General features: G+C 33.6%; 4 protein-coding genes across 6 annotated transcripts; 2 read left to right on the forward strand and 2 right to left on the reverse strand.

Moving 5' to 3' along the window:
- Window positions 1–106: 106 nt before the first annotated feature.
- Window positions 107–3385, forward strand: LOC107430973 (uncharacterized). Its single transcript, XM_016041848.4, has 5 exons — window positions 107–653; window positions 1065–1195; window positions 1589–1714; window positions 1844–1971; window positions 2740–3385. The coding sequence occupies exons 1-5, from the start codon at window positions 431–433 to the stop codon at window positions 3050–3052; spliced, it is 921 nt and encodes a 306-aa protein (XP_015897334.3). The 5' UTR covers window positions 107–430; the 3' UTR covers window positions 3053–3385.
- Window positions 3386–3934: 549 nt separating this feature from the next.
- LOC107430969 (telomerase reverse transcriptase) lies at window positions 3935–12288 on the reverse strand. 3 transcript variants are annotated; one of them, XM_025078953.3, is made up of 13 exons: window positions 12148–12288; window positions 10878–11290; window positions 10674–10751; window positions 10515–10580; window positions 10226–10394; window positions 9013–9464; window positions 8718–8841; window positions 8270–8414; window positions 7996–8092; window positions 6512–7741; window positions 5086–5645; window positions 4669–4941; window positions 3935–4467 (listed from the first exon to the last, which is right to left on the reverse strand). In XM_025078953.3, exons 2-13 carry the CDS (start codon window positions 11181–11183, stop codon window positions 4194–4196), a joined length of 3774 nt encoding a protein of 1257 aa, XP_024934721.3. In that variant the 5' UTR covers window positions 11184–11290; window positions 12148–12288; the 3' UTR covers window positions 3935–4193. The 3 variants fall into 3 exon arrangements, with proteins under 3 accessions (XP_024934721.3, XP_015897329.3, XP_048319994.2); XM_016041843.4 differs by having other exon boundaries at window positions 7996–8134; XM_048464037.2 differs by lacking the exon at window positions 12148–12288 and adding an exon at window positions 11932–11986 and having other exon boundaries at window positions 7996–8134.
- Window positions 12090–15744, reverse strand: LOC107431006 (RINT1-like protein MAG2L). The gene is made up of 4 exons (XM_016041885.4): window positions 15358–15744; window positions 15150–15248; window positions 14094–14212; window positions 12090–13984 (listed from the first exon to the last, which is right to left on the reverse strand). The coding sequence occupies exons 1-4, from the start codon at window positions 15656–15658 to the stop codon at window positions 12122–12124; spliced, it is 2382 nt and encodes a 793-aa protein (XP_015897371.4). The 5' UTR covers window positions 15659–15744; the 3' UTR covers window positions 12090–12121.
- A 3522-nt stretch (window positions 15745–19266) lies between these two features.
- Window positions 19267–24899, forward strand: LOC107430987 (protein CYCLOPS). The gene is made up of 11 exons (XM_016041864.4): window positions 19267–20367; window positions 21212–21267; window positions 21527–21667; window positions 21895–21943; window positions 22021–22073; window positions 22336–23024; window positions 23325–23368; window positions 23491–23536; window positions 23627–23675; window positions 24056–24184; window positions 24320–24899. Exons 1-11 carry the CDS (start codon window positions 20059–20061, stop codon window positions 24441–24443), a joined length of 1689 nt encoding a protein of 562 aa, XP_015897350.3. The 5' UTR covers window positions 19267–20058; the 3' UTR covers window positions 24444–24899.
- The last annotated feature ends 28 nt before the right edge of the window (window positions 24900–24927 follow it).

Genomic DNA, 24927 nt, shown 5'->3' on the forward strand with positions numbered 1-24927 from the left:
ATACACATACAAAATGCTCTTGGCTCCAGTAAATCTACCCAAAGATATTTTCCACCAAGATCCTCGGGAATCTTTAATTTGCCTTTTTTTGTTCTATTATTTTATTATTAAAGTAAACATTATTAAGAGGTTATGTGCCTTTAAGTAGAAAGATTTATTAACAAAAAAAATAAAAAAAATAAAAAAATAAAAAAACGAAGGAAAGAAATAAGAGGGAAAGAAAAACAATAGCCAACTAAGTGAAAACCACAATTTCCTCGTGCTCTGCTCATTGAACACTGCCAGTCCGATCACCGGATAAATGGTTCCGGTGGCCGGAGCGTTCGCAGAAAGAGCCTTCCTTTTGCCCTTGATCTTACACTAAAATTACCATTTACCACCAAGTCCTGCCTTTTGGGATTTTACATAATTATTTTTAATATTTATTTAAATGGATTCCCAGGAGGTTTCCGAAGGGATTAGGACGACGACGACGACGACGGAGAAGAGCAACTTGGCATTAACAATATTGCGTTGGTCTCTGGCTCTGCTTTGTCCTATCCTTGGCTTCTTTACGCTGTCGTTTTTGGTCGGCTTCGTCGCAGTTTTCGTCGCTAATTCTTCCGTCTCCAACCCCATTTCCGTGCCCTCTCAGTGCAAGATCGTCTCCAGCGGTTAGACCTTTTTTTTATTTTCCTCATCTTTCATATTCTTGGATTGGAGTTGACTCTTTGAGTCTGTTTGGCTGCTGAGAGTATTTTGGAATGGAAAGGAAAATTTCCAATTTTGTCTGGAAATTACTGTAATTTATTACCTTAAATAATTGTCAAAACATCTAAAAAAATTTCCTATTGTGTTTAACAATTTTCTGTAATTTATTTGAGCATGAAGAATTGGGTTTTCAATTTCTATTTTGATTTGGCCAGTGAAAGAGTTTTCCTGGTTAAGCCAGCGGAGGATAATTACTACAAATTTATTTGCAGGAACAATTCGAGTTTTATTGCTGTTACTTTTTTTTTTTCCCTCATTATGAAATTTGAAGCATAGTGTTTGTGCTACTAACTTATAATTTTGTCCTCTTACAGGTGTGGATCTTAGGTCATCTAAGGTCTGTGAACTTGGACTGTTTAACTACAAAGCCAAGCAAGTGACTTATCCTTTTGGAAAAAGTAAATTTCGATGCCGTTACGATTACTATTGGGCTTCAGTGTTTAAGGTTATACTACTTAGTACCTTGTTCTCAAATTGAATATGTTTGTTTTCCTCAGTTGTCTGATTGATGTTAGACAAATTATGCAAAATAATAATAACTTTTATGATTTTACTTTCAATATAGTTCATGGGTTCTACTCTTGTTATATCCTTGTGGTATTAGCAGAGTTGTAATTGTGAATTAGGGTCATTCTGTAATGCTGCAATTGTCGAGCTTTATTTTAGTGGAGTTGGATTTCTAAAATAGACTATATTCTATAGGAAGGTGATTTATGGGTAATCTTAATTCCTACTAAAAGCTTTAGCTACTAATAAATGCTTTTCTGATGTTTCTATACATGCATGTTTATCATTTTCTTTTTTGTTTAATAATTATTTTTCTTTTTCCTAATTCCAGGTAGAATACCACGATCAGTTTTCAGGTCACACTCGGCTTGCATTGGCAGAGGCTCCAAATGAGGCCCTTCCTCATAATTGCAGACCCAATTTTGGTGCTGCATGGTTGACCAAGGATAAATTTAAGGTATGGCTAGAAAGCCTGGTTTTCTGATGGTGTGCCTATACGATTGAAGTTTTAAAAACGTTAAATTAAGTTGGATGCCATGTATATTTATGAACTATAACATTTTTTCATTTTATCTTTTACTATCAGGTGAATGAAACTTATGATTGCTGGTATACATCAGGAATTGCGAAAGTAAGCTTATATCATGATGGCCTTTTCAGTTGCCAGGCAGAAGATCCATCCACATTTGAGATGATTAGGAGATATCTCATCCTGTGAGTAGACTAATTTTCTAAAATATGTTTTGCCTAACCAATTTTGTATTACTTTGTTGTTGTTGTATGGACATATTCATTGGAAATGTATGTTATTTTTCTTTACTTGTGGAGTATCCATGAATTCACTTAGCGTATTGGAATTAGGGAGCAGATGGTTTTTGAGACACATATGAAGAAGGTTTCTATTTCCAACTTTAGAAGGTGAAAAGGAAGTGATCTTTAAGATAATTGAGGATAGATATAGGTAAGATGTGTCGGTGTGAGGTTTGGGAATTGTGGTTTTGAAAGAAGGGTGGGAGGATAATCAAGGAGTGAGGAGGGTATGTGGAGCTGAGATGCTCATTCTGTTCCAAGAGAGTTGAATTGATTTTATAGGTGCTTTTGTTTACAGCCTCTTTGATGTTGTTCTAATATGCTTTCCTAAAAGTTTTAATGGTGTGAGCAAAATTGAGTTTGAAAAGTCTTCGAATTTTATGCTAAGTAGATTTTTCAGTTTTACGAATCAGTAGAATACCAGTTTGTTTTTAAGTTGAATGAATCATATGAAAATGGTTTCAGATTAGGAAACAAATGTATCCTAGTCTAGTTACCCATTTTATATGGTTAGGGATTTAGTCTGAAAGTAAAACTATGTTGTTTTTGAAAATGGTTTGAGTAGCACTGATATATAATAGTCATGGTATCCATGATCATCTTTTGTGTTTGTGCGTTTTTTATCCATAACTTGCTTTGAAATATAGTTGACAATGGCTCTTTTACTGTCAGGTCTACAAAGATTTTGCACTCCTGGTTTTTGAGTGAGGAAAAGTTCAAGTATTTGAGATGGGAAATGGTGGCTGGAGTTATTACTGGGTTTTCAACATCATTGATCTGCATTATCTTTGTTAAGCTAGTGCAAGAAAATGTTTCTGCATTCTCTCTGTTTGGTGCTGTAAGATTGCTTCGACAGGCTTTACATACCGTCCACTTTAAGCGTGCTTGTTTTCTTGTAGCATACTTAACTATTACAGGTTGGCTGGCTGTCCAATACGGGAAGAGTATTGGCATTGTTGAGATTTTCACAGCTTTTCTAAACTAGGCAGCACTCTTTTTGAAAAGTGCTACTTTCTTTTTGTTATAGAATCCCTGAATATGCCTTATGGCATTGTATCATTTCCTTGTAAAATGACAAGCAATTGAGTGAGAGTGCCTAATGTACTTTTGATCATCATGTTAGAGTAGAAAAGATTGACCCAAGATAGAGGTCACCATGTATAGGAAATTGCCTAAAATAAAAACCGGATGTATTTTGATATATAATTGTGTAGTAGAATTTCTAAGAATTGTAGTCGTGAAATAGGCTTTATTTTATTCTGTTCTGATTAATATTTCTAAGTTTCTTGGAATGTCATGTTAAAGTTTTGATGCTTTATCCACGCAGTGTTGATTCCCAAAGCCATTGGATGTGTATCAAGGTTGTATTTTTCCTCTTTCTGTGGGGTTACTATCATCCTGTAACTTTGCTTCCTGTCCAATTATTTGTGATTAAATCCTTCTCTCAGGGATAAAAAACAGTCATTCTCTGTTTAACCTTTCCACGTCCAAAATGCATTAGCACAGAAAATTCTTTTTTTTATTGTAATTAAATAAAAGAAAAACCATACGCATGATCTTGTGTTTTAACCAGGATTAATACAGCGACATTGTTGGGTCGTACGGTCAAATAAGTAGAACAGGGAAGATGTAGAAACAAAATGAAAACTCGGAAATTTTACGAGCTTTATTTTATTTCCACCCAATATTTCCAAGAGCCAAATAAAAGAAAATGAGCCTACATTTGCGAAAAGTAATACTAAAATTAAACGAATGAAAGATAAAAAGCCTCACAGTACTAGAAATTAAGTAAACAATGAAGGATAAAAAGCCTCACGGTACTGGAAATTTAGTAAAGATAAATTAAAAAAAAAAAAAGAAAACAAAATATTAATGGAAGCAAAAGTAAACTCGGTGGTTCTTAAGAAACGATTACTCGGCCTGAATATCAGCCTTTCACAGGTACCATGTTCAAGCTTATTCCATAACAGTAATACAAACTAGTTGTATAACACATAAAAATCATTTTCAAGTGCAAAGCAAATAAATTTTTTATTTCTAATCTTTCAAACTCAAACCAACCATACTATACAACTCTATGGATAAATGATCAAAGAATTCGGCCTAGCAACCTGTAAAACTTTCTTCTAATACTTGATTTTCCAGATAGCAGAAGAGTGTGATCTGTCAACTGCATACTTTAGCTGAGAGGATACACACCCAGATATCTCATGTGCCAACAACTTGGACTTCAATAAAGGCAGCAACTCTTTATGTCTTGACTGTTTTTTTTTCAGTACCTGGATATAAGCATGTAATCCAAGCCATTCAACTTCTCCATCTTCCAAATGGAGAATCGGCTGAATGTTAGAACCAAGAGGAACAGAACGCATCCTTTTCTTTATCAGCATTTCCATATAACTAGAATCAAATTAACAAAAAGAGTAAAATGATTAGCATATAATTTCATGAAATTCAAATAAAAATGGACCTTCAATTATACATATCATGGGCATAATCATGAATTAATATAACCATGCAAGAAGACTGCATATTATTGCTACAATTTTTGATGAAAAGGTTTTGTTATAAGGAGCCTGAAACAAGAAACTATTTGCTCACCTCAAGGAGTTTTCAATGAAATTCAAGTAGGAACTAGTGTGGATTTTGCACATGTATGATAGTTCACAGAAATAACAATGGAACTTCATTGCACACAGCAAAAAAGACTGATAGATATTTAGTCTGACAACACCTTCTGAATTGATATTGGAATCAAAGAAAATCGGATGGCATTTAGGTCTCAGATAATGACACAACTTTGCCTTTAACTTACAACCCGGTCTGTCTTGCCAGGAGACTGTAAGAGTTGACTTTAAATGGTTATTCAAATACCTGATAAATCAAAAAAGATAAGTTACTCGGTGTATAAAACACTAAATAATTCATAAAATTTTTAACTTCCAAAAAATAGCTGTATAATATAACATCAACTTCTTGAACTATAATAGAATGTAATAATTATAAATGAAATTTAACCTTGTGTAGTCTGCCTGAACTTCTAAGCTGCGACAGTTAATAAGCAAGCCACTCCATTGAAGAAATGAGATTCCATCTGCACCAGCATACACCCTTTTGGATGGCATTGTCGGTAACCATCCAATATTAAAATTCGTAGAAAACTTGTCTTCATTCATAAAGCAGTTATAAGCTTGAAATCCTCTTTGCAACCTCAAGTAGAAGTTTTCAGCCATCCTCTTTGAGGTTGATATGAAAAGATAGTCATCAATAAATCTAAGGAGCATACAAGAGGACGAGGTAATTATTTCCTTGCGATTCTGTACCACAAAAGTATCTTGATTGTTATTTCTTGATAAATCTTGTAAGCCAGGTTCAATTGTTTTTGGAAGAAATGGAAAGATCAAATTCTTCTCCAGATGTCCATAGTAGAATGAGCAAAGCAGAGATGACAGCACACTTCCTTGTGATATACCTAAAATTTGCAAATAGAATTTGCTATCCAATTGCAGTACATTACGCTTCACATGTTCCTTCAGAGTTGAAAAGAGCGCTTCCTTCTTCAATGACTTATTGCACTCCTGAACAATAGAATAGAGAATATCAGATAAAGTTGAGATTCCTGAAAAAAGAAAACAGTTCAAACAGAGTCTTGAATACAAGTCCAGCTCATTACATTTGTTTTAAAATATCAGACACAACAAAAACAGAAGCAATTTCTTTAAAAAGCTGAAGGAAAAGCCTTCCTCAAGGTTTCCTGACCTTACTCACCTCAAGCGGTGAAAGTAATATGCTCAGGAAAAGCCACCAGACTCATGGATTTGGGTAGACTTCTTTTTCCACTAGGTTGGTCTACTATTCTACAGTTTCAATAGGCATAAGATCCTCCAAAAATGGTGTCCGTATGGTAACCACAAAACGGTATAGGGCTAGCCATTGATTTCATTGCATAGCTCACCAGATGGGTCCAGTCCAATATCTGTAGGATTTCTTGACCATGAGTTAAAGCTGTCCCAATCAGATCTGCTTCCGCTATTTCCTTAAGGCAGATGTATTGCTAATATAAGGTTACATTAACCAAGGGTGACTTTCTGATGTTGTTGTTGAAGTACAAAGAGATTCCACAAAACAGGGGACTTTTTAGTACTGCCACATTTGGCTAACAAATACAGTGGCAAACACTCTCCATCTCTCCTTATGTGTGAATCACCTATTTGTTGTGTAAAAATGGGTTTGGTCTTTATACTAAGGTATGATTACCAGAACTACTAACCATCTTCTTACAATTTTGCAAAAGATCAGAAAAGTCATGGAATATTAGATAATATAGACACAAGGTTGACATATTAACAAATTGATACCTGACAGAATGAAATCGGCAATTGGTAACTTAAATGATGGAAATGAAACTAAAAATAGACATGCTACGAATATACATATAATGTACCTGATCAACAAGGATGCTATGTGATGACTGGAATGGGACAGAATATGTAAACTTTGAACTGATATTATGATCCATTAAGACAAGGTTCTCTCGAATCCAGAAAGATTTCTTTGTGCTGAGAACTTGATAAGACTGTTTCAAAATGTATTCATCCTTGCTTATGACGTCTTTCATTACACTAAGCAGCTTATCCTGATCAATAGTATCAAAGGCTTTTAATACATCAGAAACAACTATGAATACACCAGGCATCGTAGATGACCCATTCCTCAGACCAATTAAAAATGGGCATAACTTTCTATAGACATCATTGTAATCAAAAACTGAGGATCCTAACTTCCCATGCTCTTCCACCTGTATGCCTTTCAGGACAGCATGTGTATCACGAAGAACAGAATTCACAGACTTGAAATAATCAAATTCAACCATTTTCGAACTCAGCTGGGCTCCTCTTTGCTTTCCACCAGATTGATCTTTGAAATAGAAATCCTTTTTTGGGATTTTTGATGGTACTTTTAGATTTGCTATCAACCTTACTCCATTTTCTTTTGGGAAAAGCCTAAGCTTTGAAAAACCAAATGATCTATTGCTCATAATGTTTCTAGCAGCTGCATTGTCCAAGTAACAATAGCTCTCATCTTTCAAGCAAGTGATGGTTCTATCTATCACCTTGTTCCAAACTGACTTCTTATAGTAATAGACATCTTGTTTCCCATCCTGACTATCGGTGATATAGAAGTTAGATTGCAATAATGGTTTGACTAGATATGAGAAGAACCAATAAATCCAACCCTCCAGAAGTTTTTGCTTCATGATATGGGTGGTATCATTCAATCTGGAAGATCTACTATGTGTGTCTAAACTTTGCACTTCCATATGTTCTAGAACCTGATTATTCAAGCACCATAAAGAACCTTTACTTGATAGAATAGGGAATCTTGATGTTTTCAATTTATGCATACACTGCTTTAAGGAAAAAGTTTCAAATCTCCGAAGCTGAATAAACTTGGAAATATTTCTCCTCAATACCCTTGAATTAGAAGGAGTTCCAAGTAAATCTGAAGGAACTATGCTTCTACAAACAGCCCATATAAATGACACCACCTGACTTTTTGAGCAATAAGATTTTAATGCCTCAGCCTGAGCATCAGTGGGTTGAAGAGATTCCTCACAACATTTAGTGAAACAATCCTCAGATTTCTTTGGAAACTTATACTCAAACTCACTTCCCTGAAATTGAAAGTCGTATTTAAATTACCCTCTTTTTACGAAGAAAGAAAAGTGAATTCTATAAGATAGGACATACCTCAAGAAATGTAATAATTTGCAGATACAATTATTCTTGCTAAAAATCTCGACTTTTGGATATTATACAAGTTTGCAGACAAAGCACTAGTGTAAAGAAAAGAGAGGATGTCCTATGCCTCAGTGTTGTAAGAGCATGCATTTAACAAATACAGTAGCCCCCCAAATACACTACTAACCTTGAAAAGACAGCTTGAACTTTCAATAGCATGCTGATCCACTGATGGAACAGCACAATGCTTATCCAATAATCTTAAATGACAGCAATTCCGAACCCTGCGAATGAGAATCTTAAGCAATTTATGCAGTGATTGATACCTGGAAACAAGCAATTAAGAAGTTAAAGAAAAGAATTCAATATCTTTACTTTTCCCAAGCCAATTCTCTGCTTCCCGAAAAACACACTAACAAATTAAAATGACTAATATGTCAGAAATAAATATTGCTACTTACAGGCATGCAGAACCACAAGGAGAAACACTGCTATTGTGAGACCATGGCTTTGACTGAGGACTTATATTTACATCAGGTAAGCCAAAGATACTCCCAATAAGAAACTTTGAACCACTAGAATTTGGCTTTAAAGAATTAAGTACATCTGAAGTTCATTAAGGCAACGCAAAATTTTATAAGCCACACATGGATGCAGCAGAAGCTCATAACAGTACCCTACTTTACATCTACAAAAACTCTGTTCTTCCCATGGATTCCCATGGAGAGGGACGGAGTGAGTTGTGAAGGGAGAAAGGCAAGAAATAAAAATTGCAGCATTGAAAACATCATTAAGGAAATGAACAACCAAAGAATGAAAAGGTTAAATGTTGCTGAAACAGAGATAACAAACACAAATTAACACATCAAAACACATCAATAGCTGCTACTGTGAAGAATAAAAGAATACGCTCTCTTGGAAAGGCTGATGAAGAAAATTCCAAGTTATAGAACAAGGAATTTCTGTCTATTGCAGCCCCTTTGTTGACCTTTCTAGGAATTTGCATCACCAAACAACAGCACTGTGGTGTGTTCTGCTTGAGTAACAAAACAAATAACAGGAAAAGCATACAGACATCAAGCTTGCAAAATTATGGCTTATAAACATGTTACTATTTTAGTCATTAATTAGTGCTTAAATATAGCAGGAGTTGCAAACATTTGACAAAAGAACGAACTGGTAACATAAGTGAACAAGGAGCCACCTTTTCGTGGGAATCATTCTGATTGGCTTTCCACTCAGACCTCTCAGGAAAACTATCCTTATGGGTGAGAATTCTTGTGCAAGGGACCTGATCGGTGATTTCTTGAAAATTTAATTGTCTGCACTTTCTACGTCGATGCCAACTAAATGGTCTTGAACGCTTTCCAAGCTTTTCAGTAGTCTGATTTGAACACTGTTTTAGTTTCTTGTCCAAATTACCTACAGTGTTTACTATACCATTTTTGTGTTTCTGCATATCTGCTTCAGATAAACTCATTTCGCAGTTCTTGTCCCCGTGAAGCCTGCTGCATGATGTCAAACAACTCCTACCTTCACAACAGCCAACACATGTGATAGAACTCAAAGTTTCACCATCAGTTAAAGAACTACTTAATTGTTCTGTCACCAAGTCTGGATTACCATTATCATCTCTTTTCCTCTTTTTTTGGGATCCTAACATAAACATCCATTAATACAATTAACATTAATACAGCATATTAAAAATGAGAAATTTATAAAATGAAATAAAACAGAAAAACCACAAAACAACATTAAATGAAAAAATAGTACAGTAAAAATCGAGGAGAAGAAGCAGAGGTTATAAAAAACAAAATGACTTGCCGACTTTATGAAAGTATACGTTGAAAACCGGCAATGAAGAAAAAAAAAAGCTAGGTACAGGTCAGGAAAAAGGCAGGAGTTGAGGCAGCCAACAAGATATCAATATGCTCCAGAAAGATGCAATATGAGTTACAAAAAAGATTGACTGAAACTAATATAGTAGACCAGAGAGGACGACTCAATATGAGTTAAAAAAAAGATTGACCGAAACTAATATAGTAGACTTGAGAGGACGACTTTGATTTCAAATTTTCTAGTTCTTTTAAGTATTTGAGGCAGTAGTTGGCTTATTGCGCTGAATGAATACGTCTATACGATTTTCTAAATCATCTGTGAATAATTCAACATTATAGAACTTGAGCTACAAGCATTCCTTTAAATTTAGTTTAAAAATCAGGCGAGGATCGATTAAAGAAGGAAGAAACTCTTTCCACATTTCAAAACAAACCCAATGTAGTAAATTGTAAAACTGGATTAGATACTTCTTCAAAATTTAAGTGGAAAGCAAAAAAAAAAAAAAAAAAAAAAAGGGTGTTACAGCCATATTTCTCAAGTACTTCAAAACATAGTACAATACAAAGCTTTTTTATTACCGCATGGAATGAGCTGAGAATGTTGATTTTTAGATTCTGTTCTACGCTTCAACATGTCAAAACATAGTTTATCGATCGGAGGACCAGTCACCTGACGGTGTTTCTTACGAGGAAGTGGCAAAAATATTGATGCATGCTTTAGCAAATAAACCATAATTTCGTCCCCAACCTATCAAACACATTCTCGATTCACTTAAAACTATAATAAATATATAATTATATCTTCTGTAATTACTTAAAAAAGTACAATTGTGATATGGTACAAGGACAACAAAGCCATATAACATACCCTTTCCAATAATAGACACCATGCTGAAGAAGTTAAAAGCTCCACAATTTGGCTTGACTGGTTAAGCTGTCAGACATATAATTGGAACAAAATTTTTGTTCTGTAACTGAGCAAGCACACGCACACACAAACAAACACACTGATATAATAAACACTAACCCTGTTGTAGCCACTGCTTATTACATTCGTAGATACAGGTTTCTCACACTTTATCAATTCAATTGTTGTTGCCACTATCTGAGAACAGCAAATATACACAAATTATGCAAGAGATGATACTTCCATACATATATACATACATAAATAAATACGTCTATGCGTACATTTTATGCATACGTATATTGTACGGATTTTTAGACGGACCTGATGCTGAGACCAATTGTTGTACGGTTGGAAGTGAGGGTTAGGAGGCGCAGTTTCCGAGATGACGACGAAGCAACGGTTTAGGAGCTTGCGGTAGCCGGAAGGATCGCTCCGTCTGAGAAGGAAATTGATGGCCTCCTCAGCTCCACCGCAGAAGAGGCAGCGCCGACCCTCGCAGTGACTGCAATCGGTGACCGCCGACGGAGACGGAAGAGTAAGTAAAGAGATGATAGTGTTGGCTAATGTACGCGCTCTGTCCCGGAAAATCCTCCGCAGGATCACCGGAGTCCGTCGTTTGTCGGGCATTTTCTCGGGAAAATGTGACGGAAAAAAACGATCCAAGTACGAGTTTTTGTGTGATCTAATCGGTTCGGGTCAATATGTTCGGGTTACACCCGGTTCCGAGTAACTTGCTGGAGAAGATGGGGAACAAAAGGGCGGGAAATGATTTTAGTCGAAGTAAAAGGCCGTGGAATTTTAAAAAAGAAAATATAAAATTAAAGATTGGAATTAAAAACACAAATTAAAATGTCTCATTATTTCAAAAAAAGAATAAAAAGTTAAAATGTCCCATTAATTATATTACTGAAGTTGAAATTTTTTTTTAAAAAGAGTTCATTTTTATCGGAGAAAAATAGAAAAGAAAGAATAATTATGTTTTAAATAATAAAATAATGTGAATGCCAAAAAAACAAAAGAAAAATAAAAGAATGTGAAATTACTATTTTAATATATGTAATTAATAATATATTATATAATTCTTGACATTTATTAGTTAAAATGAAAAATAAAATAATTAATTAAAATATTGTTGAGTAGAATTATAATCACATGATACGGTAATATGAGAATTGAAGAAGTAAGTGTTACTTGAATAAAATTTTTTAATCATAAAAATGAAAAAGAATATTAATTTTCATATAAAGGAGGAGACACTCTTATTAATAGGTATAATTTCTGAAAAGAAACAAATTTATTATCCGCCCATAAAATAAAAAAAAAATTAAAAAAAAAAAAGAAAAAAGGAAAACAGTATTTTGTGATTAGAACTTACCAACTTTAAGAAACTAGTTTGTTTTATGATCAAAACCTGTTAAAAATCCCATAGCTCATGTTCATGTCAACCTATTTAATTTGTATTAATATATTTATATTAGTGATAAATATATATTTTCGGATTTAAGCTAGAATATGAAAAGCAAAAAGGAAAAAAGGAAAAATATAATGACTGTCTTATTAAACTTTCACTTTCGAAATTCAAATGCTTTACCTTTTTCCTTGTTCATTTTTAACAACTTCAGATTCTGTCTAATACAAGGGAAAAATGCTTCAGGCCTAACACAGAAAGGCTGAAAAACATAGAACAATGCCTGCATATCTGTTTCAATTTGATTAGTCCACTTGTAATCAGGTGGAATGCCTTTAATGGTAGCACTGCAAGAAATGTAATGGTCAAGCCCTTCTGCAACACTTCTCCACAAATCCAAGAAGTCATGTTGATTGAGAACCTTTCTCAAGGCATGGAGATGACCTCTTAAAGCATCCAATGCTTCAACAAAATCTACAGAAATGGAAAGGTCCATGGCTGCTGATATTTGTTCCTGCTCCTGCTCTAGATGTCTCTCTTTCTGTAAATATTCACATGAAAGAGTTTCGAATTCACGAAGAAGAACGGCAATTATCTCCATTAACCAATTAGTTTCTATCTCCGACAAACTTCTTATTTCTTCCCCGAAAAAGCAACTATCATCAATACTACCTTCTTTCCTACGGCTGCTGCAATCTTCTTCAGCAACTTTCATCTCCAAAAAGTTCACATCATCACTCCACAATTGAAGTCTTGATTTTATATATCTGGCAGCATTAATTAACACACACACTCTACTCAAGTCTGTATCATCAGGATCGTGCACAGAAAATTCAATTCCTTTGCACTGCAGAAGCAATACTTTAAAAAAGTACCACAAGAATTTGACTGCAGTTGATCTAATAAATTGTTGACGCGGTAAAATGGCTGGAATATTTTGAGATCGCTCAATCATTTCCCAGGCAATCTTGAGGGAAAATTCTGCAATGGTTGGAGCTCTATGGTCTTCTCTAGTAGAGAGAAAATAATGTTCAGATTCTGAAACCAAGTCCACTCCTGTATGATATTTGTCGTCCACTGTCCAAGCTCTTTCATCTTTTAGCTCTGTTTTGAGTTTCTTCCAGGCATTTTTGAGCTCTATCTTTGCCCAAATCTTAAGCCAATCGGACCTATCGCAAAAAATTGTTAACACTGAAATGCCTCTCGAAAGACCTTCTGTTCTTTCAGAATCTGTCAAAAAGTGACCTGTTTCCAAACTTACAAGAGAGTGCATCTGCTTATCAAAGGTAAGAATTAGGTCTATCACATGAAGCCATGATGGCATAACTTCAGATTTCATCTGTTTGTCATTGTACTTTTCAGCCAGAGTACGTAAAATTCGTGATGCCAAAAAACCAGAAAGCACTTGGACCATCGCAGAAACCCAAGCTTCTTTAGCACTATAACTAACCAATCTTGCTCTATCTATCAGGGGTTGTAATACATCATCTATTCCTGCAATAAAATCTCTTGTAATTTTGTATGTAAGAGCAAAAATAAATTCAGGACGATCAACCCATTTAGAAAAGTGGTAATCCATCCTCGAAGCAATAGGAGAAACCAGTTCATCTATGGCCCAAAGCTGAATTTTGCACTTCTTTTGTCCCAAAAGATTAAGCTGTCGTAGTTCCCTCCGTGTCTGCACATGCTGTAAAGCACAAAGAGCTATAAAACTAAGTGAATAACTTTTTCTCTTTTCACCTTGCATTAAAGATAATGGATTTGGTATATCCGAAACTTGTCCACTTTCTACTTTTGAAGTTGAAAGTTTTGGTGGCCATCCAAGAGAAAAGAGAAGAGCTCGGTGATCTGCAGAGACTTGCGGCCGAAGAATCGTTAAAGTTTTGTCTACTCTAACTTCTACAGATCTTAAAAGATGACACCACCGAGGTTGGAGTCTCATAAGATCAACCAATACGTCTTCAATATCATTCATTGCCTTTATAGCTTGAAGCAACAATTCATGTTTGGTTCCAAAATCCTGCATTTCATGCACACACATCATTTTTGTTCAATACTTTGACTGTTAATTAATTTATCATTCCAACATGCATTCAAATATTACATAAAAGATAGGACAAAAGCATTACAGTAGACATTGAGGAATTTGAAAGCTTTGCTGAGAACATGTTCCCAGTGTGGCAATTCATAAAACAGAAAACAGCATCTTCTAGATCTCCAACCAAAGCTTCTAATTGTAGAGTAGTCTCTGAAATATTAAGAGGGTATTTAGCGCATTACTTGGTAGTCCAAAGAAATTAGAGTGAAAAATGAAGATGGTATTGGTAAAACATCTACTATTAGATTCTATGAAAGTATACCCCTAAAACAAATTTGTGGCACAAAACAACTTGAAGAAAATAATAAATTTAAACAATTACACCGCATAAGATATCAAGCATACAAAAAATGCTATACTAGTGTTGTAGAAAGAAAGGTAAATTCTGGCTGGAAGAACTAACATTGGAAGGTATATAGACAACTCTCTCTCTCTCTCTCTCTCACTCTCTCACTCACTCTCTCATACACACACACACACACACACATGCAGGATGTAATTAGTTTTAGAGGTTATTCAGGATTATGATAATCTGGGATTGGGAGTTGGTTAATACAAAAAGTACTTTGAAGAAAGCAAAAAGAGCTTTTACATGCAGGAATAACATTGCCCACGGGCTCTTCAGTTAAGTAGTTTAAAATTAGAATCGGTGACTGGAAATAGAATATTTTCAAATGGGTGCAAAATGGGGATTAAAAAACTTTCCTTAACTGCCATCAAAAGGATTGGTTCAATGTGCTGAGCAGTATATAAGGGAAAATGCTTTCAGTAGAAATAGAGAAATACCAAGTTATACTCTACTTAAAATCCTTTGTTTTCAATGCATTAATGATGGTAACTACGATTAAGTGTATAAAAAATTCCATCAAAAACTTCAAGACTTCAACAAATGCAAGTGAATCCTCAAACCCAGCAAGAATTCAATCCCAAGATGGTGATAGTTACAGATATACTACATGGGAAGTTGATCAAATACCTATAAAATTAATCACATTAACCAAACAAATCGAACCAAGAACTAGAAAAAATCAGACTTTTAATCCCACAAATGGAATTCTAGAAAAACAGTGGATCTTCAAAAACATACCAACATAGCTCCGAATAGCCTCAATTCGTAGCACTTCCTTAGCAAGCTGAGGCAGCTCAACACCCAAAACTCTACGGAATTTCTTCGAACCAATCCCATCTGTAATCCCAAATGAAAAATTCAAAAAAGGAACAGCAAAAAAGAAAAAGAAAAAAAGAAGAGGATAAATTTATCAAAAACCCAAATACAGAATTCACAGAATACAAACGTTGGGTGGTGAGGAGGCTGAGATTCTGAAGGTCGAGGTTGAGATTGTGGAGGGAATTTTTGGCTGCAAAAGAGCGAGAAATCCATGAAACGGTGCGTCTGGCGAGAGATGTGTGGAGGTGAAGGATGTGAGTTTCCAAATTAGAGCAGTCTCTGAGGAGTGTTGTGAGGAGATGATGAGAAGCACCGTGAAAAAGATCCTCTGGGGCTTTGAAATGTTGGTCCAGAAACCTCAATTGCTCCGTAGAAAGCTCACTGTTTTTGGGCAAAGAGGAAGACGACCCAGAACATGGACCATCCATCTTTTCTTTTTTTTCTTTTTTTTTTTTTTCGTTTTCCAAGTTCTAACTGCTTTTTTTCTTTTTAAAATTTTTTTCTGAAGAATTCATGAGTGCGCACTATTTTCTATGTCCGAGGTGGTTTTTCAAAAACATTTTTTAAAATTTTAAAGATGGCTTTTTTTATTTATTTATAAAATATTTAATATTCTTTTATAGCTTATATATATATATATACACTTTTAAATAAAAAATGATATGGTATATGATACGAATCTGAATGAACATGAAAAGTGTTTGTTTAGGCTAAGTGTAATTGAGGGCTCGCTATCTTCTTCTTCTTCTTCTTTTTATTTTATCTTATTTTTTAACATTATAAAATATTCCAAATTCCAGTATTCCCATTAGTCGAATCCATATTTTCTAAATCTCGCTATCTTGTTGTAATAACTATAAATTATTATTAAAAATGAAAAGAAAAATCAATAACTAATATATAATTCTCTTACTTTTTTGTTTTCCCAGTTTGAGGCTCGTTTATATTAGTATAACAACTTTTTATTTTTATTTTTTGCAATGTATTGGTATAATAATTTGGTATCATAATTTATTATTATTATAATATATTTGAGGTAATGAGATTTGACTTTTAAACTTTTACAAGTGAAAAGTGACAATACTGTCTATTTGAGGACAATTGTTAGTTTATGGTTGAAGATTCTCTTTAATACAATATTTCCCAACTTTTTCTTTTCTTTTTTTTTTTTTTTTTTGGGGCAATGTATTAGTATAACAAATTCGTATCATAATTTATTATTATTATTATATTTGAGGTAAAGAGATTTGACCTCTAAACTTTTACAAGAGAAAAATAGTGATAATGTTGTCTATATGGGGACAATTGGTATTGATTTATGGTTGAAGATAATACTCGTTAATATAATATTTCCCAATTTTTTTCACTTTTTTTTTGGGCATATAATTTTCTCACTGTTTAGTGTTAAAAATATTCTTTACTTTAAAACATATGTTGACACTTTAAAAAAAAAAAAAAAAAGTTCTATTACAGAGCAACGGAAATGCTCTAAGTGACAATTAAATCTCCAAAAATGGAAGGAAAAAGAAGATGGTTTTGTATCCAAGTTTTCTAGTCTTTATTTCATCTATTTTTAATAGAAGGTTTTTTTAGTTAAGTTGAATTCTGTGAGTATTATTAACTAATGAGTATTTTTATAAAGTTATCAATATTTATAATTCTATTAAATTTTTTACAATGTTTAAAAAGAGACAGATTTAAACATCAATTTTGAACTAATAGTAATTGTCAATTGAACTATTGTAGAAAAAAAATTTTAAGTTCATGCCCAAAAAAGGATTTTTATTTCTTATCAAACAAAATTCCAACCCCCTAACTTATTGACGAATTGGACCCATACCTATACTAGCAAATGTAAGAATTCGAATGGTGGAAATAAGAAGTTTGATAGTTTATAAAATAGATATTGACCCAAAAAAAAAAAAAAAAAAAAATTTCTCTAACCTACTAACGTTACAGACCTTGGTAATTTCACAACTACATGTGCCGAAAACTAAATGTACTTTCAAAGCAAATCAATAAATAAATAAAAATAGTGTTTGACTTTGTTCTCAACATAAAATAGAGGTTCTTTCGTTTTCATAAATATAAATTTGTGGTATACTTACAATGTTTTTAATTTATCATATAGATTTTGTTAAAATAAATAAATAAATAAAAATTCATTATGTAGCTACTACATTTTGAATGCATGCATGCAAAAATATTTTGGATTTATCAATGGAGAAAAAAAACTTTGATATTTATTATATATCCTAGTGTTTGACCAAAATAAAACATCAAACACATAAAATTTGGGTGTTAAAATCAAGTATACTATTGACGATGTCAGCGTGTGTTGTCCCAAATTGAAACTAAAAAGGTTACGCCGGCTCCTTGGTAAGGTTCCTCTACCATAAAAATATATAAAAAAAAGGTCCAAATTTTCAGCCAAATTGTTGCCGTTTCTTTGATATACTCATGGAATTATTCCATAATTCCATTTTATAGCTAGTTTGACTCTAACAACTCATTAATTTATTATACCTTTAAACTGTTGCTGTTGATGATGTATGTGTATATATACCAAATTTCTAATCTATAAACCCCTTATTTAATTATTAATTATTTCTTTCAATATTTTCAACCGACATAAACATCAGGTTCTCTCTCTTGATCAGCATATTCAACCAAACATCACAGAAAAAATTTACATAATTAAGTTTGAAGAAATTCCCCAATAGAGATAATATAATATTAATTTACAAAAATAATAATAATAATAATAATAATAATAATAATGATATAGTATTAACCATTATTTTGTAGAAAAATGATCCAATACAATATATCAAAGACATTAGGGAAAGCAATTTAACTCTTTCTTCATGGAATATAATTTGGCAGTAATAATAAGATAACTTAGCTTTCAAGACAGGACGAGAAGCTAATGCCACTTTTCATTTTATACGGCAGAAAGTTATGATTTTGACAACTTTTCCTTGTTTCTTTAACACGCTATGAGCTTGGTTATATATTTTTAAGTTAAAAGTGACAAGTTAATTTTCAGTCAATGAGGCATACATTACTCTAATATATTTCGTTATAAATTTGGTTAAATTGAATAAAAAAGTGGGTTTGGTTTGTCGCATTATTTGTGTCTCGTTTCCCTAAGTAAATCACAGTAATTCCTAGTGATGTCAATTCCTTCGGAGGACGACTAAATAACAGTAGTGTTTATTATTATTATTATTATTATTATTTTCATTCTGGTATTTTATTTTCCTATAACAGTCTCAATTTTTTTCACTTAATTTTAAATTCTTGCCTCGAAATTGAGAATTCAGATTGAAAACCTTACAATGTGAGAGAGGAGAGAGAGAGAGAGAGAGAGAGAGAGAGAGAGAGAGAGAGAGAGAGAGAGAGAGAGAGAGAGAGAGATGGTGGTTGGTTTATTACCAATTCATATAGACTTATAGTTTTCTTTTTTTCTTTTTTTAATACTATTTGCATGAAAATATTTTTTTTTATCAATTTATTTTGTCAAATATGTCAATGATAAAGCATTTCAAGTTTTTTGAATTTGGTTCCATCCACTAAAATACTCATGCATACAAATTTTTTTTTTTTCATAATATGCATCGAAAAATTAAAGATAGTCTTTGTTTTTTTGGATGGAATTAATGATTTATTACTAATATATTTTACAATTTTATTTATTTATAGTTCTGTAGAAATAGATTTTACAATTGTGTAATATTACAAGATTATAGATTTTTTATTTTTTATTTGTTTTTATCTCGCAAAGTAGATTTTTCCAGATTCATGAAGTAAATAGTTGAATTTTTAGCTCATTTTTGAATTTTTGTTTTGTGAAACAAGTGTAAATTTTTATTTTTATTTATTCTTAATAAAAAAGGACCGTATAAAGAGTACGCGAAGATTATACCAAATTCGCGCCCAAACACTGAAAGCTACCTCTCAACGGCTACAAATTTTTAAATCAAAACCGGGAAAGACAATTTGCTCAAGGTCTCCTTCATGGCTATCATCATTTCATTGCTGAGCCTGAGGTCAGCTTATATTATTATATTTCTCTTAGAAAATGCCTTTAAATTAATGGGAAATTTTCCTCACCGTTTATTCTTCGAATAATACGGGGTAAGATCGTTTCCATGGAGTTTCACACTCTCAAAAATACCCATTTGAACATTCAACTTACTGCGCCACAATTTACGTTTTCGTGAGAACGAAAAAGACAAATATACGGCGATGGCATTTTCCAGAAAACCCATTACTATAGATTCCTCGGTTTTTATATTTTAATAATTGTATGACCATAGCCCACCATTTACTTGTCAAATTGATTCAATAAAAAATAGGTTAGAATAATCTTGGTATATGGGACCTTTTCTTGACCATAGGCTGGTTAAGATTGAAGTTTGTATCTGTCCCACCTGGTGTTGGCTTTGTCCAGGGAGGTTTTTGGGTTGATGATTGCTGATAAAGAGTCTCATATTTTGGTTGGTTGTGAGAGCCAGGGAGATTACCATATTTTCTCGTAAGCAGAAAGGTTGTCTTGTTTTAGGTCAAAATTGTTGGAGGACACTTTTTCATTATAGTTTGCAAGTTTGAAAGTTAGTTGGGTTATTGGCGTTCTTCACGTTATTGGAGTCTTCACTTCTTCTTGAGTGAAATTCAATCTCTAGTTTTCGAGGAATTTGATTTGACAAAGTTTGAGTTTTTCGTGATTGTTTGATGTGTAGTGGATTCTTGTGGTTGAAGGTTTTTTAGGTAGTAAATACTAGTTCTGTTTGAAGGGAGCTTTCATTTTCTTGTTTCTGTTAGTATGTTCATTGATGGAAATAAGGGAAACTCCGCTAATGATTCTTCCTTGAAGCCGGGAAATATTGAACAGAATCAAAACTCATTTCAAACTCCAACGCTTCCAAGGAGCGAGGGGGAGAAGAATTTCATGGACATGGAAGGAAGGGGGCTTTCAGACTTGTATAGAGATCCCAGCGAGGAGTTGTTTCTGAGATCTTATATGGAGAGCTTGCCTGGACCAAACATGGATATGTTGGGCTTTAAGAACCTATCTCAAAACCTTCGTGCAGATAGTGAGGAGCTCTTCAAAAGCTGGCTCACAAATGGAGAGGCAAGCAGTTGTTTTTTTTTTATCTTATTCATTGGCTTTGGTTCTTGACTTACCGTTGGATGTTAACTAACACATTTAACTTATGAAGAACAGTTAACTTACTTTCATGATCACAATCTTCAATCCAAAGGAAAAAAAACAAAATATCTATAACCATGAGTTCTTTCCTCTTTTTCGGATTGTGTTCTTTCATTACAGATGGAGATAGAGATGACAATCACATGGTAGTAAGTAGGCTTTCGACCAATATGTGATTTAATGCACCTTAGTTGTATTGGTTTGTATGTGGAAATGAGATTCACATGCCCATTTCAGTTAGACTAAGAATCTTGTCTGTGCTTTACTCAAAGTATTGCTCCCTTAAGAATGTTGCTTTTCAAGAAACTCCTTAGGAATTGTTGTCTCAATGTTCCTCCTGGAGTGAGTTTAAAGTAGACAATCAGTTTAGGCCATGCCTATTTTTCATGAAATTTAATTTCTGATAGAATTTGTTGTCTCAATGTTCCTCCTGACGTGGTTTAAAGTAGGCAATTAGTTGAGGACATTCTTTTGTTGCTACTTCTCATAATTTTTCTACTCAAATTATTGCATCCATTTAGGAATTTTAGTCATTTTTATGTCATTCTCTAATGATAAAAAACGTATACCAAAGCCGAGAAATTTTATGATTTTCCTTAGCTGATTTAATTATAATATGATCTATATAGACGAATATTCTTGCAGGCTTTGGTCTGACAAGGCTTACTTTTAAATAAATAAATAAATAAATAAATAAAATTTTTTTTTTTCCCTTGCCCTTTTCCTGTTTTTGTTTTTCTTTGACATTATGTATATCTATGTCCAGAATAATGGCTATAACTCACCAAGCATTGCACTTCGTACTCGACAAGGATCAAGGAGGTGAGCAGCTATAAGTTCTTACAGCTTTCTCATAAAAATAATGCCTAAGGTTGTTGTTTGGCAATTTTTCGTATATCTAATATTGTACTATATTCATATATAAGTATAATATTAAAATGCGTGAAGCATAATTTGGTATAAACAAAAACATGAAAGTAGGGATGTGTGTGTTCTTTCCCATTTCTTTTTCTTTTTCCCACAAAGAACCCTCTTCTAAACTACCTCAGTTCCTCATATTTAAAATGTACATGCAATGCAGGATATCCACCGAACTAGCCACTTTGTCGTCTCAGCAACAATCTGGTGTGCTTCAAAAGAGGAAAAGCAATGATATTTTATACCCACAGAATAATGCCATGGCCGATGATATCCCAGGCAATGTCAACGATCACTCGATCAGGTGTCTAATGCTCCCTCGATTAAAATGGTTATATGGGTGCAAGGAGTTCACATATACATATGCATATCCATAGTATATTACCCGTATATGGAACTTTGAAGGGCTTGAATCTGTGAATGCTTTACATCATGATTTGGATTAGTAACAAAGCAATAAGTATGGTACTTATAAGCAGCTTTGGATAGTGTCGTTATGGTTTTTAATTTTGTTTGGTTTCAATTTGTCAGGAATGCAACTGAAAGGGGAGTACAAGCTAGTGAGCTTTATCTGGCTAAGGTTTGTGTACACCTCGAGCTCTTTCAGGATTCAGTTCCATAAAGGTTCATCTTTTTCTGACAAGTCACTTTTTACAGGTGTGGTTTCATAGTTCTCAACCAATGACAAGAAGCCGATCCTCTGAATTGCGGTAAGAAAATATAATATATAATATATAATATTTATATATATATATATATATAGATTTATAAAAATTCATTAATAAATAGCAACAGAATTTAATAATGATCTGTTCTGGGATACAATAGAATTAGCCCAAGAGATAATCATGTTCCAAACCTCGATGAAAATCCAATTATCCATTCTTAGCTTTTCTTTTTATTTCAAGTTCCTTTTACAGAAGAAATCTATATTGTTTAGTTTTGTTCTACAAGTAAGTATTTTGTTTTCAGGAGGAGGTATGCTGCCATGCAAAATGTTCAGACACCTGTAGGTTTGGAAGGCCTGCACGATATTTCTGCAAATGGTGCCAATGCAATGAAACAAGAATTCGCATATTCAAATGTATTTAGTGACCCTTCCATGTGTGAGATGCCCAATCAATTGGACACATTCATGTCTCCATCTAATTCATCCTCATCTACCTTTAATACTCAACCGAACGACATGGATAAAATTTCTTCTGTTGTGAGCATGCTAAAGGGAACGTTAGAACGCAAGAAGCGTAGCAACCAGATTGAGAAAGAAGTTTTAGAGGATGATAGCTCTAATGGGCTTTTTCCTATTCCAGAAGTTATAGTCAACACTAACTTCCATCAAGCACAAAGGAATCAAATTCATGAAAAACCGCCAACTTTTTATGAAGTATCTCCTCTCCAAATTAAGGATCATGGAGTTATACATACAGTTGATGGATCAATGGATCTTGAACTGGAAGGTTTTGTTAATTCAAACCCGATTCAATCGAGCAGAGTTTCTCAAGAACCTTCCCAAAGTGAATCTTCTGCAGCTGCACCAGTAGTTTCATCGGGCATTGATGCATGTGATGGTCCCAGTAACTCGAGCCAAACTCTAGGTGCTTGTGAGAGTTCAAGGAAACAAACTAGAAACAGGAGAACAGAAACTGGCTCTAGAGCTAAAGGTACATTTCATGTGATGAGAATATGCTTGAGTTAAATAAAGCAATTTAGTTTCATCCAGTCATAATCATTACCTGAGTAAAACAAGTAGAAAATTAGAAGGTTCAACCGTGTGTGGCACATTCAAAGTCCTCTAAAATATAATATAGTGGTATGCATGGTTTCTGATATTCACAGACATTGGCATTCATATAATATCATATGTCCAACACAACATAAACATCTTTCTTTTCTTACTTTTATTCTTCAAACTAGAAAAAGAAGCTATTATGAAGCAAAAGTTTCTTCTCCTGGAATTGCAGATATTAGAGAACGGATAATTGACAATTTGAAAGATGATCGAAAGGTACCCTCAAGTTTGGTATAGTGAGTGTGCTCTAATTTAAAATTTAAAATTGTATTTTATGAAACATTTTACTTTGTTTCACTTTTCTTTTCCCCTCTTTCTTTTGTGGCTATCTTTTGCAGAGGGCAACTCTTGTCCGACATGGATCTGTGACATCAGCTGTTTCAGGTAAGCAAGAACAGTTATGAATATGGATTTTCTCCTGCATTAGTATATTATACATGCAATACTGCTCTCTGACCAAAAATAATTGCACAGTTATCAAGGAGGATGCAACAAAAAAACGTAGGGTGGAGCGGTCAAGAAAGTACGTATACAATCTCACCAAATTGGGGATAGTATTTTTTTCCATACTAACAAACTCTGTTTCTTCAGAATTTCAATTTCTTTATTCCTTATATATTTAAAAGTTATGTGACCTTGGAATAGCTAACTTTAATGCTTATACATGATGCATAAATTTTTCCAATCTTCGTTGGATTAGGATTCTTGTACACAAGGACCCACATTCATTTTGAAAGAAAATTTTTAACTCCAATTTCTTTAGAGATTTTACTTTATTGCTGTCTACTATTTCTGAAATTGAACATGCAAAATGTCTTTTACACGGAATATTTTATATATAAGTGCTATATGATGTTTACAACTGAGAATTTCTTGTTTATGTTGAATTTATTTTTGATATAGAATGGCTGAGGCAAAGGAAAGGAACTTAACTCCAGCTATTCCATCAGATATGCAATCTGTCTTGAAGCGGTGTGAAACTCTTGAGAAGGAAGTTCGATCCCTCAAACTTAACTTATCCTTTATGAATAGGTAATGATTCAAATAGACTATCTTCTACTTGGGACTTTTCTGATGATAAACAGAGTTGATTATGGTTCAAGTTATAGGTTTTTCAGGCAAATTTGTGGAAGTTTTTGGTCTAAAGGGATAATATTTTTTTTCCAGGAAGGATTCTGAGCAGACCAAACAAATTGAGGATCTCCAAAAGCAGAACGAGGACTTGTTGGAAGAAAAAGAATGCCTCATAGAAGAGATCAAGAGGATGATCTCAGAACCTGGGAATATTTGAACATTATTCTGGTTGTGCTTGTACTCGTCCCCTTCAGCAATATAATTTGGGTTTAAGCAGCAAAATTTTGGCTAACATTCAAAGAAATTTCAAGGACCCAAATTCAGGTACAAACAGAAAAATGCAGTCTTGGTTACAAATAAGGAAGTGTTGAGGCCCTTGATGTTTTAGTAAAGCAGAATTGGCCAATTTGCTGAATTGAATTGTATGAATTTATGAAAATGTTTATTAACCAGCATATATGTCTATGGTAAGTCAGAAAGCAATTTAGCTTGTAAATTGTAGTTGGAGAGAGTGAGGTAAAGCAAAATGCATTTATTACAATACACTAGTATCCATACTCTGGGCACAAGCTCTGATATATTGTCTTGCAAGATGATTGTACCTACTTTTGGGTAACAAGATGGTTGTACTTTCACCTCATCGTATTGGAGCAAGATTATGAATATAAAATATTTACGATCTTTTTGTAGATTTTTTCATG

The sequence above is a fragment of the Ziziphus jujuba genome, chromosome 6 (genome assembly GCF_031755915.1).
Source record: "Ziziphus jujuba cultivar Dongzao chromosome 6, ASM3175591v1".
Lineage (NCBI taxonomy): Eukaryota > Viridiplantae > Streptophyta > Magnoliopsida > Rosales > Rhamnaceae > Ziziphus > Ziziphus jujuba.

Bases quoted from the DNA above. Each gene is read 5' to 3' on its own strand.
- LOC107430973 (XM_016041848.4), top strand. From the start codon at position 431: ATGGATTCCCAGGAGGTTTCCGAAGGGATTAGGACGACGACGACGACG. The intron at 654-1,064 runs GTTAGACCTTTT...GTCCTCTTACAG, and splicing joins GTGCAAGATCGTCTCCAGCG to GTGTGGATCTTAGGTCATCT. The intron at 1,196-1,588 runs GTTATACTACTT...TCCTAATTCCAG, and splicing joins ATTGGGCTTCAGTGTTTAAG to GTAGAATACCACGATCAGTT.
- LOC107430969 (XM_016041843.4), bottom strand. From the start codon at position 11,183: ATGCCCGACAAACGACGGACTCCGGTGATCCTGCGGAGGATTTTCCGG. The intron at 10,581-10,673 runs GTTAGTGTTTAT...TATGTCTGACAG, and splicing joins TAAGCAGTGGCTACAACAGG to CTTAACCAGTCAAGCCAAAT. The intron at 10,395-10,514 runs GTATGTTATATG...TGTGTTTGATAG, and splicing joins GGTGTCTATTATTGGAAAGG to GTTGGGGACGAAATTATGGT.
- LOC107431006 (XM_016041885.4), bottom strand. From the start codon at position 15,658: ATGGATGGTCCATGTTCTGGGTCGTCTTCCTCTTTGCCCAAAAACAGT. The intron at 14,213-15,149 runs GTATGTTTTTGA...TTAATATTTCAG, and splicing joins GGCTATTCGGAGCTATGTTG to AGACTACTCTACAATTAGAA. The intron at 13,985-14,093 runs GTAATGCTTTTG...CATGAAATGCAG, and splicing joins CAAATTCCTCAATGTCTACT to GATTTTGGAACCAAACATGA.
- LOC107430987 (XM_016041864.4), top strand. From the start codon at position 20,059: ATGTTCATTGATGGAAATAAGGGAAACTCCGCTAATGATTCTTCCTTG. The intron at 22,074-22,335 runs GTAAGAAAATAT...TTTTGTTTTCAG, and splicing joins AGCCGATCCTCTGAATTGCG to GAGGAGGTATGCTGCCATGC. The intron at 23,676-24,055 runs GTACGTATACAA...TTTTTGATATAG, and splicing joins AGGGTGGAGCGGTCAAGAAA to AATGGCTGAGGCAAAGGAAA.